This window comes from Cariama cristata, unplaced genomic scaffold, assembly GCF_000690535.1.
Source record: "Cariama cristata isolate BGI_N322 unplaced genomic scaffold, ASM69053v1 scaffold5410, whole genome shotgun sequence".
In the NCBI taxonomy this organism is placed as follows: Eukaryota; Metazoa; Chordata; class Aves; order Cariamiformes; family Cariamidae; genus Cariama; species Cariama cristata.
Genome location: NW_009592855.1, coordinates 33,210 through 53,215, shown reverse-complemented (window position 1 = coordinate 53,215; position 20,006 = coordinate 33,210). Strand labels below are relative to the sequence as shown.

The following is a 20,006-nucleotide window of genomic DNA, read 5'->3' as shown; positions in this document are numbered from 1 at the left end:
TGTGGCTGTGAGTCACCAGAGCTTGCCCAGGTAGAGTGGCCATGGATGCTTGTAGGCTGCCTCTGAATGAAAGGAAAAGCAGGACCCTCTGAGCACGAACAAAGCAATGTAAGAAAATATAGGCAAGAAAAAGGAAGGTGGGGATCTGGGAAGAAAAGGCATGACTCGCTGCTGCTGCTGGTCCTTGGTGCATTAGCTCAAAGCTACTCATTGTGCTGGATGCTGTACAGACAGCGAACATTCAGCAGGCTCTGTCTTTGAGAACTTACGATCTAAGTAAAAGATGTATGTGTGATGGAGAAGAGCAGCCTTGTGCTTCTGAGACTGGCTGAGTGTATTTGGAACCCAGTTCTGCCACAACCTCCACGGATTGCCTTGGATGATGTTGGCACTCCTGTCAATTGCAGTTGGTTAGGGATCTCAGGATCTTTGTAAACTGGCACCTATGTTTTCCATGCCTTTCCATCCTCTATATATAGCAGCCACAGCAGTGAGACCCTGGGTTTGGGTGTCTGCAGACGGTGCTAATAACCCAGCTAAGAGATGGTTCTGTGAGACAGTGGTTGACAGGTGACAGGACAGCTGAGAGGGGGAAGCAGAAAAGGTTGGTTAGCCAGCTAGAAAGCTGTGGCACGGGGGTTAGATCCTTTCAAGCTGAAGTTGGAATTACCCGTACCAAGTGTTTCCTCAGTTGCCTGGAAGGAGGAAAATTCCCATGATCGTGGGTTGAAACTGGCTGTAAAACAAGAGCATCCAGTTCAGCAGTCGGCTCCTGATGAGCTGGCTCAAAGGCCTGTGCCTGGCATTGCTCTATGAAACAGTCCCCACCAATTTGGAAGCAGCCCCAAACCAGAAATCTGAGTCCAGAGAGTAGAGGAAAGCCTGTTCGTTTTTTTCTCTGGATTCTAGGGAATGGTGAATAGACTTCTCATTTAGACAACAAAGCGCTCTCACTGCCACAGAGCTGTCTTTACCTGCACTAAATTGCCACCTCGGGTTTGTCTACTCAACGTGACTGTTCTGCAAAGAGATCTGCAGGCAGAGGCTTGGTTTAGAGCTCAAGAGACACAAGTAGAGGCACGTTTCTTGCTCAAGCACACATTGTCTCAGCCACTGTGACAGTCATGTGCTCCAGGGTTTCTCTAGGACATCACGCTGTAATGCAGACTAGCGCTGTTGTACCCCTTTTGTGAGACACGGGACTTCCAGAAGAGCAAAAAAAGGATGAATACTTGAGCTGTTATGCTGCCATCCTGTGGACTGCTTTTCTATTTAAGCAATGCTTCCATTTAAGCAGTTCTCTCTCTGTGTGTGCCTGAGTCCCTTCTACTCTTCATTCAAAGACTTCCAAAGGCACAAGATGATCTTTCCAACCTCCTCCTGGCTTTGGCCAAACTGTTTGCAACATCAAGAGAAGAAAGCTCAGTGGAAGAGGACAGAAAGGAGCGTCGAGCAGTTGAACAGATTGTTCCTCTATATTTTAGGCAGCATTTGAAACCTTTTATGTCTCCCCTCTGCCTCATTAAGTCATCCCTGCAGGCAGATGCTCCATGAGACTGTCTTTAAGTGACAAGAGCAGTGGAAGTCTCCTTGAATTTAAGCAGGGCTTAAAAACCTATAGGTTCAGCTCAAATCCAAGCAGTTTCTTAGTATGAGCCACTGCAATTAGCACAGAGAACTACTTGGGTAGCATTCTCAATGCAGCAAACAGACTTGCCACTGTGGCCTCAGGCAGAACTTGCAGTGATCCAAGCTAATGAGAAAAAGGGTGTGTTACAAAACTATTATGAGATATTCAAGGATTCTGTGCACATTATGCAATGCAAAGGGTGGTCCTCTTTTTTTTCCCCCTCACATTTTATGGAGTTCCTTAGAAAAGATGCAATCGGAGGCAGTGTTGGACTTCCACATGACACATAGAGCATAGAAAGCTCTAGAGAGCAAAATGATTATGAGTATATTGCATTATTCATTGGGTAATCCTTTGCTAGCCAGCATGCAAGCTAAGTGGGTCATGTCTTCTGTTTTGCCTACTGATTCATTCTGTTCCCAAAGTCACCATCAGTATGGTTTCAGCAGCTGGTTCCTCTCTATCATGCTCGAGCCCTCACCCTGGAGGAGAATCCAGTGCTGTTCAGTCCCCATTTCAGCAGAGGCTGTGCGTGCAATCGTGTTTAGGTTTTTTGGACAAAGTAACTTTGTTGGTAGAAAATATAGAATGAGTAGGCAACATGTTGGAACGCAACATGTCCGTGCTCTCAGGAAAAACATAGATGCATAGGTGGAACAAATGCTTCCCCAGTATTTGTGTGTTCAAAAGTCCATTGCAGGAAGCAGTGGGCTACTGAACTGCAAGCTGCTGTACAACCCTCACGCTACTCTGTAGCTGACTGCATCCAGCAAGTGTCCCCACTGGCTTCAATAAACAGCACTAAATAAATAATAAGCCCTGTGTCTAGCAGTCCCTGTTGATCGCTCCTGTCTCTTGGGACATTCTTCAGGAGGCTGGGATGCTGGATCCCAGCTGGGATCCAGGGAGCCCCTGCTCCCAGGTCTCAGCAACTGATCCTCCAGAGAGGAGCAGAGGGAAGTCCAGGCACTACAGTCCAGAGCAGTGAGCAGCCAGGCTATGCCATGCTATCACACTGCTGCAAATAGCTTTTTCCTTCCTTTTGCCCCGTCAGGTTTCAGCCCTGTCCCAGACACACATGGGAGCAGTCGTGGCAGAATGGCATTGTCTACTGTGTTCCTCCCATCACACCCCCGCCACACTTTTCAAACGCATGTTGGGCCATTTCCACCCGAACCTGAAGCCCCACATTTTGGGCAGAGATGAGTTCAGCCCATGCAATTTTAGAACTTGCAACTATCCCTTAAGATTGAAAACAATTTTGGATGCAGGGCTGAGTTTGTGGTCTCTCTGCATCATTGGCTACCTCCTACCTGTGATTTCCCTGACAGCAGCCCTGAAGTAGCTGGGGCAGAACAGCAGCTATAACCATCTGGGCGGTGTTTGGAGACAGGCTCTGTGCAAAACAAACCCACTGCTGGCAAAATGCCCCTCTGCAGCCTCTGATGAAGAGGCTACCCTCTAACTTGGGGGGTCTGCAGGAAACAGTCCTGCTAAAGGCTTGCTGACACTGAAATGGGAACGTCGCCTCTGCCCCTGGTATCCGCTCCAAACAGCATCCTCACCCCCATGGCACCAGGCAGGGCTGCCAGGCGTGGGCTGGTAACAGCGAAGGGCAAAGTGGAAATCCAGACAAAGGGCTCAGTGTTGGGATCTGGGTTGTCCCCATGAAACCCTAAGGACAGAGCAGGCAACGTCACCCTTCAAATACGCCTTCAGGGGAGTGCCACTGCTAATTGCTGGCATATCCCTTCGCTCTGCCTGCCATCTGGCTCTGCAGAACTACAGCTGTAAACACCTGGCAAATCCAGGCAGGGCCTTGCTCTCTAGGGACCAGAGGAAACTTGTCTACTTATTTTGTGCTACCCATTCTGTTTCTTTGTTTCTACAGGCATTGCCTTGCCTAGGCTTTTAGCCCACTCTGCTTCTTGCTCTGGAGATCCTGACACTAATTTAGAAATAGACAATTGCCATTTTACAACTGAATGTGTTGAAAATAGTCATGCACTCCAAAGACTCATCCTGTAGTGTTCATGTCACAGTTGGGGTATAGGCAAATCACCAGGGCTCTTCTTGTCAGTGTTACTGCTCAGAAAGGAACTCCAGACTCCTGCTTTTTTTAGGATACATTCCTCACTACTTCTATTCTTTCCTTGTAGGGAGAAAGTATGTTTTCTGGTGAAAGGAAAACCCTAATGCAGAGCAAGCCTAGTGTAGCTTTGATACTTGATAGCACAGTGGGATAAGCTTCTGGTGGAGAATAACGCTGACTTCAACCTAGTAACACATGTTAAAACTCTGCTATATTGACAAACTACACTCCTTGAAAGAGTTCAGTTGCTCCAGCTCTCCTGCATAGAGTTGAGAGCCTTTGCTGCCTTGTTTGAGATGAAAAGGCAAAAGCTTCTCAAAACTCTGTAGGCTGGAGAGAAAACCCAGTATAAACAAATGTAGAGGGATGGATCTTGTCCAGGGGACAGCAGGAAATATGAGGGAAAGCAAATCTGGGGACAAAACATTAATGAAGTTCCTTTCCTATGCTGTGTTTGGAGGAAGCCTGACCACCATTAGGGTGCCATACCTTTGGGAGACAGGAACATGGAAAATCTCTTCAAGTTGTCGGGCTGGTTCCACTCATAGTTGTTCATCATGTACCGGTGGTCACCTGTAGAAGCAGAGCAGGGCATGAGCTGGAGGAGGTGGTTTAGTGGCCTTGAGAGGGATGGGAGGAGGGGAAAGGGGATAACAGATTGGAACTGCTTCCTCAAGTGCTGCAGGAGAGATGGTTCTGCTCTTTGAAAACAAGTTCATCTATTTTTTTAATTTCTCTGTGGAATTCTTTGTCTGGGAGGTAAAGGGGTTCTGTAGCTGCCCAGAGGTTCAGCCTGGGATAAAAGAGAAAGCTCCCTTGGAGGCATCGCACAGGTGAAGCATTTGGCCATTCAGTAGATACGCTGTCTCCTGAAAGTTCACAGGGAGACTTGAGGGTTGAAGCATTTTCCTACAAAAATACTGCTGCGTGGCTAAAAATGTATCCCACTTCAAAAGCAGTGGTTTAAGTTTGGCTTCTTTTGTGTGTTTAACCTGTGCACAGTGCTGGATTTCAACCAGCAGATCTTGAACTGCAAGTATTATAAAGCTAGAGAATGTCAGTGTTGGGAGGGCTCAATGGGTTGGTTTCTTCAATTTTTAAAGAAAGATGCTAAACCTGAGTGGCAAACAGCTCTAGCTTCCTGGGCTCTTGGACAAGGATGTTTGGTTCAGGCTTCATGCAAAGTGGATGAAACCTACCCTTTTGCCAGGCATTATGCAGCCTGGTTTTGGTTTTCTGACACTGATCCACGGGAAGTGATGCACCATCAATACGGTTGCTTATAAAAGTACTTTCTTTTAAAGCCTCAAGTGTTATATAAACCTATTGTTCTCTGCAAGGAGGTAAATTTCCCATGTTTAAATAGTTCTATTCTTTGATTTTTAAGTCACTGAACAAACTTCTATGTTATTTCTGCAATTTATTTCTGTGTTATTTAAACTCCCTGGATGCTCTCTGATTATTTGCCACCTTGCTACACTACTAAGTAGGTACCTGTTATGACAACTAAAAGAAAGTGGATTCCCTTTGGAGTCTGCTATTAAGCAGGTTTCATTCCATTAATAGAATATTTCTTCCTGGGAAGTTTTTTGCACTAGAAGATCAAGCTGGTTGCAAATGAATTTGTTGCAATGACTCAGGGGGAGTCTGAGTTAATTAAATCCATTAAGTAATTGTGGAGTTATTTCCTTGCAGTCACTAGATGTGGAGTGCTGTCCTCTTTCAAGTGTAACTGTGGTTTGAAAAATGGAGAGCTCTGAAGTTTCTGAGACTCACCTTAAATAACATTTCCCACCTGAGTGGATACCACTGTTCTTCTCATTAGGCAGACTACAAGCTGTGTCCATTAAATCCCTGGTAGAGTTTCTGAAAGTGCCCAGGTTTCTGGCAGTATTTAACTGTTGTCTTGCTCAGAAATGTTTTGGCACTTGAATCCCATGGATTTCAAGTACCATTGAGGACTTCTGGCATCAGTAACATGGAGGGGACCCTAATTAAAAGTGATCAAGAAGCAGTCAGTCTTTATCCACAGCTACCAGAACTGAACATATGCATACTCTTGTTGGGTTGTACAAATGGCCAAGTAAAACGTATTTGCTTCAGGATTGGCAAAAAACAGCTCAGCAGATGGAAGGTAACTTCCTAAGTTATGGCAACTTGAATGCAAAGTGCTTTTATGGTACTTATCTAGTTTTCAGAAGTTCTGTGAGTAGTCAGGCATCCCAGACTCCTTTGGCATTATGCCATCCAGAGTTTGGAAATTCTGCAAATCTCCAGGTGAACAGAGAAGAAGAAAGAAAAATGTACAAAACTGATTTTTGGATCTGAGCTGCTTGTCATCTACTTGTATTAAGTTATAGCCAAATTTCTCAGCAAACCTTAGCACGTGGAAATCTGACCAGGTATGTTGCAGTGTTAAATATTGGAATACAAGTAATGTTCAATTTCTGGTACTACTTTAAGGGTAGGAAGAGTTTAAAAATCTGGCTCTAGCTATGCATCGTGCGCACTTTGAATGTGATTCTTGACTTTTCTGAAAGGTTTGTTCTCTGGACCAGAAGTATTTGGTCCATCTAATTCATGTCTAATGGAGAATGATGGCGCTGGATAAACATTAATGAATTGAAACCCTGAGCAGTGCAGGCTCCTTGGGGACAGTGACTTACTCTTTCTTTCCATAATGGAGCAGGCTGTTGCTTGATGAATACTAGTGGTGCTCATTACAGATCTGAATGTACTCTGGTCCCATGTCACTTTGACTCTTATTGCTCTAGATTATGAATGCCAGACAGGCTGATTCATAAACCCAGGCTCTGAAAAAACATTAGTGTGCTGACTAATAACTGAACCCAGGTTGTTCTGACTTCTATGCATCTTTTTAACAGGCTGCTTTTTGTCTGGGATTTTGGTTTTGGGGATATTTTGGTTGTATCTTCTGCTCTTCCTTTAACATATCATCTTGTAACGTGGATCTGTTTTCTGGATGGAAGTTGAAGTGATTTGCATAGCTGTTGCCCAGGAATAAGGTGGTGTATTAATAGGGGAGGAATGTCTAGGGAGTACTGCGAATGTGAATGAAGTAACAGTGATCTTGCAGATTTGCAGCAGAGTTCCCCAGCTGCTTGTGTTGTATGAACTGGACTTGAGATTATTCCTGCATCTTTTCGAGTCGCACATCCTCCTGAACAGCATGGTGCAATTTATCCTCATGTTACCTCTCCAGCTTCTTGACCTTTATTGTTCTAGTCTCTAGGGTTCTACAATTATTATATTACTTATAGCAACCTGGAGAGATAACTATTAATTCTGATCCCTATTATTCTTAGTGCAAGAGGTCATTTCACAGGGTTAAGTAACTTGCCCAAGGTTACAAAGGCTGTTTGTGGGAGAGCTGGGAAGTGAACCTTGGTTGTGGAGTCCCATTCTAGTGCTCCGTCCTTCTAATCTTATGTGTGAGCTTGATGCAAGACAAGTCCTTTCTGCAGAAATAATTGGGAGACACAGAAAGCAAGTGGGTTCTAAAACGTAGAAGATTCCCTGCAATGCTATGGTATTGACCATGATCTCTCTATTCATCTAAGAAAGATCACCCATCCTTAAACATCACTGAAGCGTGGGGACCATTTGGCACTGCATGTCCCTTGAGCACCCTGGCTCAGGGCAGGCAGGAAACAAAGCTCTCCCTTGTGGAACGTGCAGAGAAGTATGATCAGAGAGAGTTATGCCAGTTCAAGTTGTAGCTTAACCTGAACACCGAAATGGAGACCTTTTTACTTGGAAAATCTGTTGTTAGATTTTCAGTGACAGGTGCTTGCAGGGTATTTCATGTTCCAGCCAGGCAAGCAGTGGCTGAAACGGGCTGTTGTAAAATGGTATGTCATACCAGCACAGTACATGTGCTAACCGAGCTGTACAAATAGGCTAATGACAGGATTTTAAAATTGCTGTACCGGGGTGGCTACATTCACTCACATTCCTGCCACTGCCTTCTCAATTTAGCTAGTGAGCCTCTGAGTTGCCTTAGTGCATCTGTGCAGTCTTCCACGTAGAAACTGTCGTGCTAAACTTGCAGGGGCTTGTTGGAGCCTAGCTCAAGGCAGAGTGTCCCTGTGGGCCTGTTGCAGGAGGGAAGGGTCACCGTTCTTGACCCCAAAGGGAAGTCCCACATGGGAGGTGGTAGAACTGATTAAACACTGTGAAGCCACAATGCAAAACAGCACTAAGGGCTAGTTTGGACCCCTGGGTCCCCTACACACGAGATACTTTAAATCCCTGGCAGTTCAACTGGTTCCATCCCTATATAGGTCCAGCAGCACAACTCTGATATTCCAGAATGAACTCCGGCTGCAGGTCATGTTTCCCCCACTTTTCCTAGGTCCTTGCTTACTTTCTCCTCTGTGAGAGCGCACTCATCACACTTCATCTCCTCTAACTCTGTGCTAGGCTTTGCCAAGGGAGGGAGGGAAGGGGCAGATCTCAGATACTCTACCATTCTCCATGTGGTTCCTCTCTATGAAGTTGCGGCCAAGGTCTGCCTTGCAGATCTTCTCCACATGCCTCATGCAGACGTTTAGAAGGTCATCTCTGAGGAGTCCCATCGATGGACTCATGCTCTCCCCTTCAAGCAGCACACTGTATGTTGGGAGAGATGGAGGGGGGACGTAATTCCGCATCAAAGCCCCAAACTCCTGCCAAAAAGAAGGGAGAAGAGGTTACTGAGGAACATAAGAGACAGAGGCTAGATTCTAGGGAACTGGCTAATGTTAGGCTCCAAATAGTCTGAAGTGCAAAGGAGAACAGTGAAGATGGAGGGGGCAGACAAATGTTCTGCCTGTGAGCTGTAGCCATCCAGAAAAAATACAGGCGTTCGCACGCCTAAATTCATTCTTCACCTACCAGAGCAGAGACAGCTTCAAATGTCAGGGTCGGTTCCTGCCATACATGTGGATTGAACTGGAGAAGATTAACGCATCTTGCACCAACCTTGTATTTGTCTTTGGGACAAATCCTGTCCTCATGGGAAAAAAAGGAAAAGAAAATGAGATCTCAGTTACCTGCAGGAAGAGCACGGAGTCACTGATCTGGTGGATCTGGTCCCTGTTCTCCTTGTCCTCTCGTAGAAGCTTTGCCCTCTCTTCCAGCTCATCCACAATTTCTTTCACGTTCTCTGATGCAATCTTTTCCCTCTGGTCCAAGGCAGCCTTCACTTCATCCCTCTGCCTCTCCAGGTCACGGATCAGCTCTTTGAAATGCTGGTCCACTGTGGCTTTCTCGTTGGTGGTGTAGTTCTACAGAGGGAAGGGGCAGAGAGAGGAGGCAGCAGGAAAGACTCAGGAGAAATACAAAATAATGAACTTCTCAGGGGGTCATTTGCTAATAGAGGGATACAGAGGGGGATACGTCCAAGCATTCTCAGCATTTAGACTGTGACTATGGAGACTCTAGGTACGTAAGTCTTAGCACCAGGAAAGTTGTGCCAAGAGAAGTAATACTTGCTCTTGCAATAATTGTGTGTATGTAATTTAAAGGGCGCGTTGACTTCGTGATTAGAAGAGCGTATCTTTTATTTCAATTCACGAAATGCACTCTTGGGTGATATTTAAAAACACTGTTTAACCTTCTAAATCATGGTTCTGGCTCCTCAAGAATTTGAGGACCGAGTTCCCACTGTTTCAAAGGATGAAAGATGCTGAAACACTTTTTACAGACCTGACCTCTAGGTCCCTCTGAAACGTTCCTCAAAAGGACTGTGGATGTAACTATATCCAGAGTTAAAATTTCTAGGTCAGATTGCCAATAATAATAATAGTAATAATAATAATAATCAAGCAGATGAAAAGCAGAACTAGCAAGCCAATGCGCATGTACCACATAAAAGGGAGAAGAATGGCTTTGCCTATTAATACTATGCAAATTTTCTGGGGTGTCTCCAAATAGTGTTTTCACTGCTCTGTTCAGTTAAGGTATAAATGAATAAAAAAACCACCATTACTATATTCTAACCCTTAGCATGGTGAAAGAATTATAAAGGACCTCTATATCAGCATGGAAATAAGCTGTTCCGCTATAAATAAGATGTTTGTTGGTGTAACTGCATCTGTTCCTGTTGGCTTATCTCTGTTTGGGCAATCCAGAGCGCTTCTGGAGTTTATTTTTGTGTGTGGTCTAGCAGGAAAAAAAGCAGCACACCTTTGTTTCCGAATCAGCCTGGCTACTGGGATTGAAGAACCATAAGGGGCACAAAGCAGGGAGGTGCCTTGGATCATTTTCTAACAAGGCTGTGCTGCCTCTTCTTGATCTCCTGCAGGGTCTGTTGCAAGATGACTTCAGTAGGAGTTGTTTTTTCCAAGATTTGGCATGAGTGCATTTTGGAGAACGATGAGATAGAGACTGGGTAAGGGATGGAGTGAGTAAGAGCTGGGTATGTCAGAGAAATTGAGGAAAGGAAGAGAGGCATGTGAGATAGTGGAAAAGAAAGTGACAAGTACAGGAGAAACAGAGAAGTGAACTTAGAATATCCCATACACACCTTGATACGGTCCCTCTCCTTCTGCCACTTATCCATTTCATCTTCTACCTCGATGATCTTCAGCTGCAGTTGCTCTTTCTGCAGTGAAAGCTCAGCCTGTGAGAAGAAGGGTAGTCTCATCAACTGGGACTGAGGGTGGCCTGCTTCAAAGAGGTGCTGTGCTTCCACTGCTGCATTTGGCCCTGAACAACAATAGCTGGCAAGTACAGGTTCCTGGCACTGCTTGAAATGGAGATCATGTGCTGACACTGGGCAAGATCCCAGAGCTCCTGGCTGGGTCAAAAGATTCAGCTCCCTCAGCAAAGACAGCAGCAGAAGCACCCACCTACCAGGCTACCGTCATGGTGCTCCTTTTAATCACATTAGAGTCATTAGCTGGAGGGGGAAGAGGCCTGTTTCAAAATTCAGCTGTGTATGCAGTGAAGGGCCCATCCCAGGGTGTGCCTCTGCAGCAATAACAGTTTTCATGTAATTATGGAATGACGTTTGACGAGTGTTGCAACAGGAGGACTATGCCTCCGGCAGGAATTCTGTTTAGACAGGATTGTGGATTAATTTGCTCTGAATTGAGAGCTTTCATGTTATGATGAAGCTGGGGAATGCTTGGAAAAAATAAAAAACACAAAAGGAGGAGGGAGGAGGTGTAGTCAACCATGCTTGGCTTAGATCAGCAACTTTACTGGGATTCATTTGCATTTTGTTTTGCACTGGCTTCCCAGAGAAGCTCAGACCGGGTAATTGCATGCAAGGCAGTTCATAGAACTGGGGCCCATGGAGGGCCAGGCAGCCGTGCACTTCTGTAACATGCCAGTTGGTGTGCGTGCCGCGTCTCTGGATCAGACCAAGACCTGGCTGTTTAGCAATGCCTTGTGCCGTTAACTCTGGGCAACTCCTCCCTTGGTCGTTCATATTCACCACGTCCCTGCCCAACAGATCATGACAAAGCCTTTGTTTACGCATTTCAAGATCTTTCTGTGTTTCATGTGTGTACAGGTTGGTCACAGCGCAACTATAACTACAGGCAATCTGGTTGTGGGACACTTATCCCTAGAGCTGTTTAGGAACTACGCAGTTGGCAGAAATTACCTGTATTCCACAAGTGAGCTATGTCACGTTAGAAAAGTTCTGAAAACCTGCTGTTCACGTGGAATCCTTTGGCAAATGGTTATATTACCTAAAAGCACTTAGATTTAGGCCAACAGTTAGAAGCAGGGGAGATGAGGGATGGATAAATCCACTCCCACAGCAACCAACATAGTAAGGTATCCCACTGTTAAAACACAAGGTGTAGTTCCCACTGCTTTGCTGCCTATCCAAGAACATCATATAACATGAAAACCTGGGTCTTCTCTCGTGATCATAGTTGCCCTTGGGGTGGAAGTTTAAAAATTTTCAATTCTCCATTCAAGGAGTAGAAAACAGCTTCACATGATGAAGAGCAGGCAACAAGCTGTCAACCAGCTCAGACCAAGGAAATCAGCCCATCAGAGCTCTTGTCTTGGTGCCAGTCACCATAGTGTCTGAACACCCTCTTGAGCCTGAATCAAGCACAGCTGCATCTGAAAGCCATTGACTCTAGCTGTTCCAATTTAGAAAAACTCTATTTATAGAAGGAAAACAATTTGATAGTTGTTTTAGTGCCTTATAAAACAGAAAAAAGGGGGAACAAAAAAGGCAAATGTACTCAAAGGTATCTCTATGCCAGAAGAGCTGCATCATCATATTGTCATTGTAATTGTTCCTGTTTGTTGAGAGTTAGGAGAGCACTGGCCCTCTAAATATTATGCATACACCCTCACAGCCTTCAGTAGTCAACTCAATGCTGTCATGAGCTGAAGCTCATATTTGACAGGAGTTCAGAGCAGACATGGAAGGCTTTTGCAGTACAGGATCATCAGGGAACCATATGGCTACCCAGATGAGAAAATTTGCTCTACTGTTGATCAAGAGAGTAAAGACATGAGCTTGAGTTTTCACATTTTCAAGACAGTGACTTGGAGGAATGCATACTTTTTTCTATTCTCAGGTGCACTGTGAGATGTCCTCTGCGTCAAGACACAAAGGTGTGCAACCACCTTTGCACAGCAGGGAAATGCAATGAGATAAAAGGATTTTAGATTCAGATACCCATTGCACTGCAGTAACCAATGTGAGAAATTACACCATAATGCAAGTTGTTTCCTTGAGCCACAGAGCTACATCCAGATGGCATTAACTGTTAGCAAAGTAAAACGCACATCTCCTGAGCAATGGGAGGTCTTGTTTTCCTCCTCATTCCTAAATATCAGGATGTTCTTATGACAAGAATGTGAGTGAAATAATACAGAGAAGGACCAGAGGGATTTTTTTTGAGAAGACCAGACCTTTCATAGCCACATGGACACTCCCAAACACAAGGGATTTGAAAAGAAAGGTAACAGGAAAAAATTTCAGCTGATGACTGGAAGGTGGCGATAACAATATTATACTTTTATAGTACTTTTTAATTAAGATGAGTCTCAAAGGAATTTTACAAACTATTATTACTTGCTCAAAAGTGATAGCTAACTCCTAACAGCTTGTTGCAGTTATAATATCCCTTCACCCAGAAAAGCAGTTTGGGTGCTGCTGCGATGAGATGTAACAACTATTTAAGAGCAGATCCACACTACAATTTAGAGTGAGAATTATGATTTGCAAGTGGAAATTACAGAGATAGTTTCAGTAGGCAGAATGCAAATTCCACCGTCATCCAGGTTCGGCATCGGTTAAAATGCCCATACTGAGGGCAAAAGGAAACACTAGTACAGACACCAGCAAGGGCAAGGGAGGTGAAGGGAGGTGTTTCATTGCATGATAATACAACCATTAAAACTAGTCTTATCATAGAAAAAATGTTTAAAAGAGGTCCAGGGAGACTATGGAATAGTACAAGAACTGGTGACATGGGCACATGGAGGCAGTGCAGGAGTGCTCTGGAGATGGACCACAATGTAAGAGGTTCAGCAAAGGTGTTTTTAAGGCCCTGCTCAGTCAGGGACTGGCTGGAAGATTGCTTTAGCTGTCCATGATTATCCTGTGTTACATTTACAGTAGAGTGGTTACAGGTACTAGGGACAGTCAACTTCTCAGCTTCATTCCTATGAAGAAACTTCTCCTAGCTTTCTTCATATTTCTCAGATTTTCCAGGGTCAGCAATCCCTGATCTCCTTACATGATAGACCACTCAGAACAAATCCATTGGGTGAGACTTGGGGTTCAGAAGGTCCTAGTAAAAGGTAATACAGCAGCTCCGCCCATTAGGGGGGGGTCCCTACAGTGCAGAAATGACAATAACAGTGAAGAAGATCTGGGAAATACAGGTTTAGACCATTCCGTTTGACCACAGCAAGTTGAGAAATGCTGGCACTGAGAGTCTTTCAGCTAAGAGAGGATCTCCTATTACATTCTAAGTTAATTAGGACAGTCAAGAGGCCTAAGTGAAAGTTCAGAGTGTACACCTAAACATCCACAACTGAACCCAACCCTTGTGCTGTAAAGGACCTAGAGACGTGAGATTAGGAGTCTTGCGTCATGATGCAACTCGTTTTTGCAAGGCAGCAATACAAGCAGCATCATGTCTTAATGCTCTGGGAACCCAGTCCATGAATCAGGGAACACCCCTGTGTCACCAGCCTGGGAGAGCTATGCTAATTACCTTACAGCAAGGACCAAATGCAATCATGAAGCTAGAGAAGGAGTGTTTAAACTAGTTGTCCCAGTACAGGGCCTGTATTGGAAATTACATGACCGAGAAATAAAGAAATTGTTTGAGATATTATTTTGCCATTATATTTTTCTATCTAAGCTTTTGTTAAGCAGAGGTGGGTGTCGGTGGGCTACAATCTCTGGAGACTCTGCCAGCATCCTGTGAAAATGCCACTAGTCACTGCATGAGCTGAGGCCAGAAAAGGCTCTCTGCTTTGCATAGTTTGAAAATAATTCCTTTCTTGCAATCTGGTGGATTTTCCCTGGGTTCTGCCCTCACTGTAGAGGCATTAATGCAGAATGCAAACAGGCAACTGTACTCTAAATCACAATTTGCAGCAGGTCAGCTTCCCCAGCCTTCCAGCTAGGAAGCAACATCCTGCAGGTAACTGCACCATCTCTGTGGAAGGAACATCGATTTTAAGCTGCGTCCGCAGAACAGCCACTACTAGTGTAGGTGAGGTCTCACAGCCACGTCGTGCCCTAACCCTGCATCAGTGCGAAAGGCCAAAAAGCCTTCCACTGGCATATTCATACACTCTTGTTTGCTCTCTATTCAGATGCTGAAAGCAATACAGAGAGGGCTCAGATGGAAATCCCTCTGGATGTATCTCTGTGGATGGTTGACTTCAAAGCCTAGTTCAGATTCTGTGAAGTCTCCCCTTTTTAAAAGTCGCTTTGTTGAAACAAGGAACACCCAGCTCCCTGTTTCTGCGTGGCAGTTCTCTGCTGCCTGTTTAAACCTGCTGTACAATGTGAAGTTTTCTTTAAAGGTAAAGAAATAAAGAAAAAAAATCAAAGTGCTTTTCACTAGAACTGACCTGACATGCTGAGTACTAAGGCTGGCAGTGGCTAGTAACGCCAGGTTATTTAGAGCTCTGTGACTGGCAGGCGTATGTGAAGTTGTCTCATTTTGAGAATAGGCCTGTAAAACAGGTTTTGAATGAAGGATCCCCTTTCAAAATGAAGGATGCTGTCTGAAAGCCGGGCTCTAGTTTTGCTGATAAATCAAGCTGGCCAGAGGGTTTTATTTGACTGTACAAGCTGCTGTTGACAATTCTCACTTTTCACCTGTGTGTGATTATTACCCAGGCTCACAGACTTTTTCTTGGTTGTTTCTTGTACCAGTTTCGGTGCAGTTGTTACTTTTCCTCTAAATCTGTTGTGGGAAACTACTGCAAAGTGGATCTGGGGAAGGCATTATAGGTTTGCTGGGTAAAATACGCAAATACCACTGGGTGGAAACTCAGAAAAAATGTCAGTGTCTTCCCTGCCAAGTTGTCTCTGTCTGACCCCCTGTGCCTTTCACTCTTGTCTGCTCAGCAACACATCGGGAAAAGGGGGATGAGTGACTCTCACTCCAGGCTCCTGAAAACTAGAAGATGCTGCTGTGTTCTCTCTCTGTCTCACAGACAGACAGCAGGCTTTCCACTGCTTGCCTAAATGCTCTAACCAGTAAGAGTCTGTATACTGGCTTGTTTGCATTCCTCTTCTCTAAGCTGTACTGTCTCTGTCTGCATTGTGGAGCAAGCAGAGTTACCTAATTCTACAAAAGGATCTTAAGCTATCCCTTGCTTTCCCGACTCTGAAGTACAGCACCTCTCTTCCCTACAGGCCTTTAGAAAAGATAAACTCATGAAAGAGACTGTAACTGGCATTAATTCTGCAATACGAAGGGAATAGATGTACCTAAACCAAGCATATTGCACCTTATTATATGACAGTTTTGTGCCACCAAATTGCTGAGCGCCCAGTTTGACAGTCAGGCTTAAGTGCATCACAGCATAGAAACTACCTCCAGTTCTGCTGGAATCCTCTCCAGGTTTGGAGTCGCAGTATAGCCAGGGACTGGGAAATGCTTGCAGATAAACCAACTGTTCCTTGATAACCAACACTGTGTGAAAGGGTCGGTCTGGATACAGCTGTATTCTGGTCACCAGTCCAGTGGCATAGTTAGAAAATTTGGATGTAGTAAAGCTACCCTGGAGCTGCTTGGATGCCAAGCTGTGAAAACGGGGCAGGGATGAGGATGACCTGATGTGGGTTTTTGGCTTATTCTTCCCACAAAGGCCAGCAGCACGAGCCACACTTTGCCTCTCTTCCAAATTGTGGTCACATTCCACCTTGGCTGATTTGCAAGACTTGAAAAGAATAGGTGGTGCACATAAGGGACTTGGAAATGCTCATTCCTCTCTGTGGTTCTTGCTAAGGCTCCACCTATGGTGAATAAATCAGGGCTAGGAATAAGCATTTGTAAGCAACAGCTATCCTGTTAATTGTTTTTGTCTGAGTGAATACTCACTCAAGTTACAACATGATCAAAACTCGTTGTCAGGAGAAACTTGCACATGTGTATGATTCATACTGATAAAGCCCTAAATCCTTTAGGCTTAGCAGCAGCAGAAACAGTCACAGGACAGTACAGGAACTAAAGCATGGAGCTAACAAGAGTGGCACAAGGACTCTGAGAAAGAAACCAAACATCATTTAAATCTTAGGTTAAGTCCCCTCTGCCCAGCTGTGGTTGCCTTTTTAAAAGCAAGGTGTCCTAGGTCCATCCAACCACAGGAAGAAGGCTCTGACCAGCTTTGGTTCCTCAGGGAGCAACTGTTAACCTCTTTTCAGTAGAAACGGCTAAAAGGAATTGGACAACTTGGCAGACACTAGAAACAGCTTTATGAGAGTTAGGCATATGCTATGTTCAGAGCTGACATCAAAAACACAAGAACAAGCAATTATGAAACAAACAGCAGGCTAGCAAGCCCTGCAGGAATTTCTTTTAGAAAGACTGTCTGAGACACGGAAGAAACCTTGTCTGGTTTCATCGAGGCTGCAAGTTGGAGATGACATTGCAAGAAAAGACCAAAAATTCACACAGAAAGACAGATATAAGCTGTATCAGATGCTCTTTCAGCCTTACAAGATAAATCTTCTAGCACCTTAGAAAGAGTTAAACTATTCTTCCAACTTAAGTGTAACTCAAGAATTTCCAGCAGCAGGTACTTCTATTTTCCTGTTCACCACATCAGAGCACTGGCTTGGGCTGTGCCTAAGAGCAGGATATAGCAGATCTTAGAGCCCTTCCAGTTTCTGCCATAGACTGGCTGTGTGACTCCAGGCACATTGTTGTACATTATTGGTTCATGGGTCTCCTTTCTGTAATCTCTCCTGTCCTATCTGCTTAGGTTTTTAGGCCAGGACATGCTCTTACTATGAGGATGTACAGCACTGAACATGATGAGACCCTGATCTTTATTAGAGCTAGCGGAATAATCATACATCCACCCAGAAAGCAAACAGCATGAAACTTCAAGCGAACAAAGGTGGAAGACTTTTCATTAGAGTGAGCACTGTTCCACATATCAGCCTCATCTCCTTAGATGTCCATTCTCTAAACCTATTGTAGTAACACTTCAGGGGAAATTATAATGTTTTGTGTTTGCACCGGGGTGTTTTTTCTTCATCTAAGCTTCAAAAGATTCTTCCCATAGGTGTGGCTTCACACTATTACATCCATAACAGAAAAGAAAAACAAAAAACCATAATCTCACTGTAAGTAGCTGAGATGGCAATTTTCAATAGTAACCTAGCAGCCAGTAGTAACTTGAGCAGCCACCGATCTGACTACATGTATTCCAGAGGTCCTGAACTTGAGCAATGCCCCACCTTTCTGGCTGTGGGTAACACCACCCAAACACTGACAAAACTCAAGACATTTTTTTGTAAACTTAGCATGTAGGGCTTTGATTCAGCTTCTGCTGAAAGTCAGTGGTGCAACTAGGGGTGAAAACCAGGTTCTCCCCCCGCCCCCAATACAATCTGCTATGCAACACCAGCGCTGTGCTGCTATAACCAGCCATTAGGAGAACAACAATCCCATTGCAGCAGAACCCAGGCAGTATCAGTTCTCTGCTAAACTCTTCCCATCCACCACCTCTGTATCTCAGAATTACATTACAGACATGATTTGAGGAGAGACTGTAGGCTGGAGAGCAAAGGCTGTGGTATAATATTGAGGTCCCTCGGAAAGACTGATGAGAACATGCAATAAAAAGAGCATTACCTCTTTACCCGCCTTCTCAATCTCCACTGTCACTGTGCTGTGGTTCTTGTGCTCTTGGAACATGCAGAGGTAGCAGATGCACATCTGGTCTGTCTGACAGAACAGCTCCATGGTCTTCCCATGCACAGGGCATTTTCTTGCTTCAAAGTCCCTGATGGGGTCCAGGAGCTGGTGGTCCCGGAAAGCGGCTCCCTCCAGATGGGGCTTGAGGTGCAGCTCACAGAAGGAAGCCTGACACACCAAGCAGGACTTCACAGCCTTTTGCTTGTTATCGATGCAGGAATCGCACAGAACATCCTCAAGCTTCACCCTGGGCCGTGACCCAGCTGCTCTGTCAGTCTTGTTGAAGGTGGATCTTCTCAGGTCCCCTGTCTCCACCAGCGGGAGGGAAGCTTTCTTCAGGTCCCCCATCTGTCCCCCAGAGAATAACGACTTCCTCCCTTCTCCTTCACTAGGCAGGAAGCTCTTTTTGGAATCCAAGGAGAAGAGGGGCTTCCTGAGATCGCCTTTATCTGCAAAGGAGAGGGGTGGTCTCCTCATGTCTCCTATCTGTCCACTGGCATATTGCATCTTCTTTGAATCTGCCGAATCCATGCTGAAGTAGGTCGATCTCTTCTCATCGGATGACTCCACAAACTGAATGATGGGCCTCTTCCAGTCACTCCCAGAGAAGAGAGAGCTCTTGATTTGCCCTGTCTCCAAAGAAGCACTGCCAGTGCCCTTCATAGCTTCCTTCTCACCTCCGCCAGGGTTTGTGGTCTTCTTCACTTCTTCTTCTTTTTTGGGGGCAGATGGACTCTTCACATCCTCTGGCTTCCCAGTGGTACCATTTGTCCTTGCTGCACTCCCCGTTTCCATCGTCTAAACAGGGCAAATTGGCTTCACTGCTCAGTCCTTCAGTTCCTGTCTCTCAGACCTCTACAAAGCGGGTACGTCTGCCCAGTCGTCGTCTCAGCAAGGAATGACGGTGGAATGCAGTAAAGTTTCTGCCCAAGTGACGCACCTGGAGCTCCTGCAAGGAGGAGGAGAACGCCTGGATTATGCTAGGTAGACGCAGGGAGAAAGAAAGAAACAGACGTTACCAGGGATCAGAAGCTACAGCTGTGCAGTTAATTATACAAGGCAGTCCACACCCAGGAACATTCTTGTCGAACCAGGTTTGGGAGGAAAGGCTGTTTATATACATAGAATTTTTTTTTAAAATAATTTTCATTAAGATGTAGCAACCAGTTCGACCGCTTGTTTCAAAAATACTTTTGCTCATTGTTGCCAGGAGCTGAGGTTACCTCCTTGCAGAGATGGGCAGGGTCGGAGAGACCATGAGATGCCGAAGATGGGTTTGTTAACTGGGTCATACACATGCACAAAAATAATTATGGCTGTAATTAAAATGAACGCCTAGAATAAAGCATTCTTAAACTGGGTTCCCTTGAGGGCTTACTGTATTCAGCAGAAACGTATGGATAATACTGGATTTAAAAGACCCTATTATCTTTATTTCATTTTGATGTTGAGTTTGTGCGAGGTCCATCCATCTAGACCTGGAAATAGCCCAACGACATATCAGAAGAACACAGCTGACCTGAAACAAAAATTGGCTAGTCCTGTTTTTTCTACAGACCATGCAATCTCCACGAATGTAACTACCAGACTGAAACCCACATTGCCTTAATTAATTCCATGTTCTCACTGAGATAAGGGTTCAGATGTATCTTACGTAGCTCTTCCCAAAAATGTCCACTGGACTGAAAGACATACCTGTAACATACCTGGAAGAGCAAATATTTTACAGCTGGATGCCAAAATATTTCTTGCAAGAAAAAAGAACTGAGAACGAGTTTTAAAAATAGATCTGTCTCCCTAGCTGTATTCCTGGGAAATGTTCAACTTTTTGGAATCACAGAAGATTTCAGAAGACAAAGGCTCTTTATAAGCACTGGTGAATTCCATCAACTTCAAAATAAGG

At 44.8% G+C, this 20,006-nt stretch overlaps 1 protein-coding gene across 1 annotated transcript in view; it reads right to left on the bottom strand.

Annotated features, from left to right (window-relative positions):
* Window positions 1-18,898, bottom strand: part of TRIM29 (tripartite motif containing 29) — a 23,650-nt gene extending 4,752 nt beyond the window's left edge. The window contains exons 1-6 of the mRNA XM_009698433.1: window positions 18,041-18,898; window positions 10,252-10,347; window positions 8,777-9,010; window positions 8,212-8,410; window positions 4,212-4,295; window positions 677-736 (exon numbers count right to left, since the gene is read on the bottom strand). Of these exons, the coding sequence (XP_009696735.1) occupies window positions 677-736; window positions 4,212-4,295; window positions 8,212-8,410; window positions 8,777-9,010; window positions 10,252-10,347; window positions 18,041-18,898 (1,531 nt within the window). The remainder of the gene's footprint in view (window positions 1-676; window positions 737-4,211; window positions 4,296-8,211; window positions 8,411-8,776; window positions 9,011-10,251; window positions 10,348-18,040) is intronic.
* Between the last annotated feature and the right edge of the window lie 1,108 nt (window positions 18,899-20,006).